We start from the raw sequence: 7,380 nt of genomic DNA, 5'->3' as shown, positions 1-7,380 counted from the left end.
GGCGGGAAGCGCTTTCCCGCCTCTTCCTGCGCCGGCGGCGGCGCGGCCCCTCAGGGGCGGGGCGGGGGCCGCGCCTCGGCCTGAGGCGGGCAGGAGCGGGAATGCGGCTTTCCTGGGGAGCGAGCCGGCTATGGGCCTTTTTATTATTATTATTTTAATTTTTTTAACCTCTTTTAGTCTTTTTACTTCTGCTGGGACGAGTTTCTGCGGAAATCAGCTGCAATCAGAAATGATAACGTGCTGTAGTTAAGAGGGAAGGAGAAACGGAGCACGCGGGGTGTGCAGAGACACACGAAGGGAAGTATGAAGGGAAAAATCAAGTGAGCATCCTAGTGAAAGATTCACAGCTCTCATTACAGAATTGCAGAATCAATTGGAAAAATAAGTTGGAATTTCAACTGATTCAAAAATCAATTGGAAAAGACCTTTGAGATCATCAAGTCCAGCCTTTGACTGAACATCCCCGTTGCGACTGGACCACAGCACTGAGTGCCACGTCCAGCCTTTCCTTAGACACCTCCAGGGACGGTGACTCCACCATTTACCTGGGCAGCTCATTGCAATACTCGACAGCCCTCCTGAGAAGAAATTCCTCTTGATGTCCAGCCTGAAACACCCTTGGCACAGCTTGAGGCCAGTTCCTCTGGCCCTGCCGCTGGTTGCCTGGGAGAAGAGACCAAAGCCCATCTGGCTAGAATCTCCTTTCAGGGAGTTGTAGTGAGTGATAAAGTCTCCCCTGAACCTTCTCCGGGCTTAACAACCCCCAGATCCCACAGCTGCTCTTCATACAACTTACAAAAAAAGTCACACAAAGCTTCAGATGGCTTCTGCACATTATTCTTTAGCACATAAATTTCCTGTGTCCTGGTGCACAGGAATTCTATCTGCTAAAGCTTAACACAAGTCTAAAGGCTTGACAACCTTTACAAATGCCGAAGACAAAACTGAACTGGTCATAACTGGTGACATTTTTTTGTGTTTGTTTTGGCCAGTTTTTAGTCTGTGCTTGTCACCTGAATTTCCTCCTGACCCCTGGCAATTTGTTGCACTCAGGCAGGTCCTGAGCTTATGACTCAAAGTTTCTGTGCCTGTGTCACATAGCTGTGACGCCTTTTGGTGAAGTTTTTTTTCTTCGTTAGCAGACACAGGAGAGAAATGCAAATAGCGATTGATTAAAAAATCAAATTGCCTTGATCAGCGGGTTTGTCTCTCCTAATACTTCCATGATAGAGGTATCATAATTGCTTCCTCAATAATGATAATAAAGTGATTCAGTTGTCAATTCAGAAATGGAACTCCTATCTCTTTTCTAAGTCAAGATAATCAAATAAGCAGAATGCAAGCAAAAGCATGGCTTTGTGGAGTGTTTCTTTGGGAGGAAAAATTAATGATGCCAGCAGGAATTTTTAATGCAGTTCTGTTTATTTATAAATGTCATAAAAGGTCTTTTCTTTTTCTTTAAACTATAAAGAATCAAACAATAAGAAATAATTTATTTGCTTCTAGCCTATGGTTTGATGGTTCCTCATATGAATTAAAGATGCAGTCATGAGCAAGGCTGTGATGATTGCTGCTCTCCTTCGCAGGAGATTTAATTTGGACATTCACCAGATGTAAATGCATCTCTTTGCATAGTCCAGACCACTTTGACACTGCAAAGGCAAACAATTTAGCTCACTCATTTAAAAATGCACAGCATGACTGATCAGTGAGAGCTAGAACCTGCCTACAGCCTAGAACCATCGTGATGAAGGTCAAATGTGTCTTGGGACTGTTGTCCTCAGGTGCTCCACTGCCTTGGCAGACAAACTGGACTTTTCCAGAGCCTGCAGGGAACTGCAGGGGCTTTGGCCTTTCTGTGCATGATGACAATAAAGTGTCTCAGGTCTGTAATACAGGAGACATACACCCTGTTGTAGAGCCATGGAGTCCAAGCAGAGGATGCTTACAGGTATATGTACTCCATCACTGGCCTCTCTTGCAGGGGGTGAACTTATCTCCCTCTTGTCCACCACTAGCTGTGAGGGATGAGAACTTTGTGAACAACAGAAGTCATTTGACGAATACTACCAGCTTTTCAACCCTAAGTGACAGGTATCGGGTGGTAGCAGCTTCTAGACGCAGTCAGACACTCTCCCCTCAGTCACTCCCTTGTTGCACAGTGGAGAATGTAGAGCAGGTGTGCCAGAGGGACAGTAACAAATACCTCAGACCATAAAACAGCAATGTGGGGTGCACAGGCTTGTTCTCTCTGTAGGGATTTCAGGGTGGTTGACGACCACACAGCACTCAGCAATATTGCTGTTTGCAATGCACAGACACAACGTGCTTAGTGTTGCTTCTGTTCCCCCCCCATTCCCAGGCAGATTCTTCTGGCTGCATCCTGCAGTCCTCCTATAGACGTCTTTTGGCAACTTTGTCTCCTTTCAGCATTTATTTCTCCTCTCCCATAAAGGTGTATCTCCGGTATGAAAATGTTGCCATACATAACACAACTTTCCTCACAGTGGTTTTATATATCTGCCAAGACAAAGCAGTGTGGTACTGCATGGATTTCTATTTTGTGCCAAAAGATTCTAGTAACATCAGAATCTGTGTCTGTAGTTCAATTCTGGTTCAAAGAATGGCGAGACAAACATTTAGGCAAAACATTATCAGCTGTTTTACCTTCACTCTAGGAGCGTCCTGTATTAGTGTGAGGGTTTGGTTGTGTATTCATGGAAGGTGAAATCAGTCCTAACACAGAGGGCTGGTGAGCATCCTCAAAGACCTCGTCACTGATGGCAGTCTCGTAAGCAGGTGGTGGAGTGAGTGGCTCCAGTGGTTCAAACCTTTCTTCAATGTCTTTCTCCTCATGGATGTCCGAAACAAACCTCTGCAGCCTTGGGGGCAGCACCAGCTGCAGCTGTGTCCTGGAGCCCGTGTCTGTCTCAAAGGTGTGCATTGTGTCTGGTGGCACTGGCCCCCAGAGAGCCTCCCCCATCACCTCTTGCTGGGCAGAGGATTCAATGACGACGTTGTACGGGGGAGGCTCGCTCAGCGGCGAGGGCACGGAGCCTGGGTTGGATGTAATCGTCCATATTGCTGGAGCTGACATGGTCATCACCTCCTCATAGGTGGGCGCTTCGTAGGCAGCATTCACCCTGTGCCAGAGAGCAATGCCACGTGCACATTACTTTACTGTGTAGTTTATGTTTGTAGGACAGATCATGGACTATAGGGACCATGCTACAATCAACAAATGGGACTGAGATGGGGTATCTCATGTGGTACTGCTGGGTAGGATATTCTGCCCCTGGATCAGCTCACCTCTCCAGCCAAGTGAATGTCTTTCTTACTGGTATAGAAGATAGCTCATCTGACCACTTTTCTGAAACTCCCCAGCATTAGTGAAGCTACCCACACTGTTCAGTTCAGTGTCTTAGGCTTAACCTGTTGTCCTACAGGTAAAATTTATCACTAAGGATTGCTAACTACTAATTTTCTCATGGAATAAAACAGGACCTATTTTTTTTAATGTATTAGCTCAATGTCCATCCATTTTTAAGAAGTGGAGAAAATTAAGCACTTTCATTTAGTTTAAACAAGAACTAATTATTCTGTGTTTCAAAGAAACAATGCAAAGAAAAATGTTTTTTATCTGCAAAGAAAAAAATTTTACTTTGGAGACATTTTCCTTTTCAGGTCATATTTTTAAATAAAAGGATACTAGTTTTCTTCAAGTATGCCCCCAAACTAGCAGGGCCCAATGTAGACTCCTTTTTTTATATAACCTTTCTAAAAATAAACATTGTATTTGGGAACATCAAGTCATTTATGCACGTGGATAATGATTATTTGGATTATACCATGAAGCAAGGCTACAAATAAAGTTAATCTCTTCAATGACAGTAGGAAAACTGGAGTTAATTTAGGTGATGCAGGGACCTGCAAATGAACATGAAGCCAAAAAGTGGTCATAGTATTCAGAGTCCCTAAAAATCAGGGATTTTATTAGTGTCAAGTAGGAATTCTAAGAGTGGAAACACACCCAGTTACAGGTTTCTCTTAAAGTTTGCCAAGAAACAGTTGCTCTAGAGATAAGATTTATAGAGCTAAACCCAAATAAGATTTGGTATTGCTTCAACATTTTTTTCTTTTTCCTTGTCTGACTCATTGTTTGGCAAGCCTCGATTACTCAAAGAAAAATAAAATGGGCCTGGATCGGTTTAACATTGGCAAGTTCTAGTGGATCACTTCCCAGGGGGAAGAAACTACATATTACAAAAGGTACAGGATACGTGTGGCATTGACATCTGCAACCTCCACGTCAATAATGAGGAAAAAAGATCTGAGAAGAACTTTTGTCTTCGGGAACAGAGTCTGCACTTAGTGTCTCGGGGGAAGGGCAGCAAAAGAGTGTTTAAAATGGCCATGAGTGAGGTGAGAGAGTTAAAGAGGAGTAACCAGGTTGCTGCTTACCCTGCTTGGCTTTGCCTGTTTGGAGGCAATTCATTTGCGTCATGCTGGTGTTGATTCCTCAGGTAACACTCGACAAACACACTCAGCAAATAGCCGACCAGGCACACTCCCCCAACCCCAAGGAAGAAGTAGCCTACTGGGTTGATGTTAGAGGAGATGGCCAGCATGGTGACCCCGATGAGAAGGGCAGCAGTGAACAGGAGCAGCAAGGTTTGGCGGATGTTCTTCCAGCGTGTCTCTAACAACATGGCAGGAGGAATGGTGGCAGCAGGCACGTGAGAACAGATGGGCACTTGAAGGGACAGACATCTGTGGAAGATGGAACGGTTTTTCCAACGTGAAACATTAGCATATAAACACATTTCTAAGTATTGTGACCAAGGTAAAAACATATACACTCGAGTACATATACGTACATCATAAGCCTGGGAAATCTGTGCACACCAATGTAAACATATTAGAATTTCCTATGTGCGTGCATATTGAATAGTTGGAATACTTGGACACAGTTGCAAAACATAAAACACACAAGTAGACCCTCAGCACTTATTACCAGACATACCTAAAAAAGTCTCCAGGTAGGCAGATTGAGGCTACTGCAAAAGCAAGACACAGAATAACTTTAAGGGTTAATTCTAGGACGTTTGTGCCTTGCATAATCAACATTCAAACACTCATTCAAATCCCGGAAAAAAGCAGCACTATTTAATAGGCCTGTCTGCCCTGGTAAACCGAGCATCTTACTTCAGCGTAGCACCAGAGCAGTAATGTAGCTTTAGGTTCTGGATGTAGCTAGGGTATGTGTGTTTTTGTAAAATGTAGGTGTTTATTTCAGTTTTTGCCTGTATTCTCAGTTTTTCGCTGTTGATGTGCTTTTTTTTTTTTTTTCCTGCTCTGTTCTCAGACAGGAGAGCCTTTCCTGTGCTCCATTCCAAACCCCATTTCTGAGAAAGAAACAGCAGTTGTCACTGTGTGCAGTCAATACGGAATGAATACTAGGAATCTGTGGCATTCAAGAATCCCATAATTAAGGAGCTGTCTTGCAAGTGTTACACCAACCTACATCTATCCCACTGTTTTGGTGAAGATCTCTGAAGGAAAAAAGCATGAAACAATGGGCATATTTTTTATGAATAAGCATCTCCAAACAAATAAACAGTTTTATATAGCTTCATGTTATATTGTGTGCTTTCCCCTTATTATAGCAAAAATAGTTAAATGTATATAAGCGAAAGAAACACATTTTTTTAGCATCTACTTACCAGAAAGAGGTTTCGGTAGGTACGAGCAGTCATGTTTTAACTTCTCTCTTCATCACAAGGAAAAATGTGCACTGCTGCTTCCTGTTCTGATCCGAGGATAGAACACCAGTTAAAACTCTCCCTTCCTCCTATTCAGTTTTTTGATAGGGAAACTATGAAGATTTCTTTTGAAAATAAAAGTCGGAAACTAGTGAATATGGGAAGATACCAACTGATGGGAATATCCCATTGTACAAGTTCCGCATGGGAAAGTAGAACCTTCGTTTTCCAGGTTCTGAATCCAAAGCAGTTTCTAGACGATCACACACACCTTCTACCCTTTTGCAGCTCTTCTCAGTCTGTCCCACAAAAGCAGGAAACTCGTTAGGAAAGAGGGCGGAGTGAGCAGTGGGGGAGTGCTTACCTGTGTCGAATCTCTTTGGTCTGCTTCGCTTCAATGAAACTGCCCTTAAAATTCTGGGTTTTTCCCCACGTAGCAAAGGAATCTTGATCTCTGCCTCACAAAGCAGGAACAACTGCCTGCCCAGCCCACGTCACGTGGCCCACACATAAATCTATTTATGACTTCTGTAAAATGTAAATTCATACATTTGTCCTGATCGAGTCCTGTTTGTCAAATGTTGTTCTATGCTCTCTTTGACTTTATAAACAAAAGGGAAACATGGGGGGAAAGAGATTATTATTTCACATAGTTAAATGTGAAATGAGTTTTAACATGAGTTAAAAACATTTTTACTCCCTGATCTATCTGGGAATGGATTGAGAAGTAATGATAAGCAAGGTACTGAATTACTTCTGTTATCTGAACCTTAAGTGTGTGTCTGAAAACTAGAATGGAATAAGAATAGAATAGAATAGAATAGAATAGAATAGAATAGAATAGAATAGAATAGAATAATTTCAGTTGGAAGGGATCTACACCTTCTCCAACTCCCTACCTGCTTCAGGGCTGACCAGAAGCTAAAGCATGTTATTAAGGGCATTGTCAGATGTCTCTTCCACAATGATAGGCTTGGGGTATTGGCCACCTCTCTAGGAAGCCTGTTCCAGTGTCTGACCACCCTCTAGGTAAAGAAATATTTCCTGACCCAGCTTTGAACCATCTCCACTTGTCCTATCACTGGATCCCTGAGAGGAGGGATCAGAACCTCCCTCTCCCCTTCCCCTCCTCAGGGAGCTGCAGAGACCAAGGGGGTCACCTCACAGCCTCCCTTTTTCCCAGAGCCCTCAGCCACTCCTCCCAGGACACACCTTCCAGCCCTTCCACCAGCTTTTCTCTCTTCTGCACACATTCAAAGACTTTCCCACCCTTCTGAAATGGTGGGGGCCAGAGCTGCTTCCAGCACTCTGGGTGAGGCCACACTAACACTCCCATGAGTCCTTCTCTATTCACAAATTGCAAGTGTAGAAGGGCATCTCACTGAGTATCTGTGACAAGAAGTTATCTCCTACAAACTTCAGGAATTTCCTAGATGTGCTCATCTAAGCAATTTGTTATTCTCAGGTCATGTCTGGGAAATTGGAATCTTTCATAAGGGTAAGAGCTGCTGAATCAGAGATTTCTCTTAAATGCCTATAGAAGAACTCATCAGTGCTTACTTCATTGTAAGTTCTTGAATACTATAGGATGAATTATCTCCAGGAACAGGGTGCAGCT

General features: G+C 43.3%; 1 protein-coding gene across 1 annotated transcript; it reads right to left on the bottom strand.

Moving 5' to 3' along the window:
- Positions 1-1,400: 1,400 nt before the first annotated feature.
- On the bottom strand, positions 1,401-6,042 carry TMEM139 (transmembrane protein 139). Its single transcript, XM_066341083.1, has 3 exons — positions 5,724-6,042; positions 4,462-4,770; positions 1,401-3,143 (listed from the first exon to the last, which is right to left on the bottom strand). Exons 2-3 carry the CDS (start codon positions 4,707-4,709, stop codon positions 2,675-2,677), a joined length of 717 nt encoding a protein of 238 aa, XP_066197180.1. The 5' UTR covers positions 4,710-4,770; positions 5,724-6,042; the 3' UTR covers positions 1,401-2,674.
- Between the last annotated feature and the right edge of the window lie 1,338 nt (positions 6,043-7,380).

The sequence above is a fragment of the Sylvia atricapilla genome, chromosome 2 (assembly GCF_009819655.1).
Source record: "Sylvia atricapilla isolate bSylAtr1 chromosome 2, bSylAtr1.pri, whole genome shotgun sequence".
Lineage (NCBI taxonomy): Eukaryota > Metazoa > Chordata > Aves > Passeriformes > Sylviidae > Sylvia > Sylvia atricapilla.
The sequence above is the reverse complement of the archived record's forward strand: the minus strand, read 5'-3'. Positions and strand labels throughout refer to the sequence as shown.

Excerpts from the sequence above, each read along its gene's own strand:
- TMEM139 (XM_066341083.1), bottom strand. The coding sequence starts at position 4,709 with ATGTTGTTAGAGACACGCTGGAAGAACATCCGCCAAACCTTGCTGCTC. Across the intron at positions 3,144-4,461 it reads AACAGGCAAAGCCAAGCAGG|GGTGAATGCTGCCTACGAAG; the intron begins GTAAGCAGCAAC and ends TCTCTGGCACAG.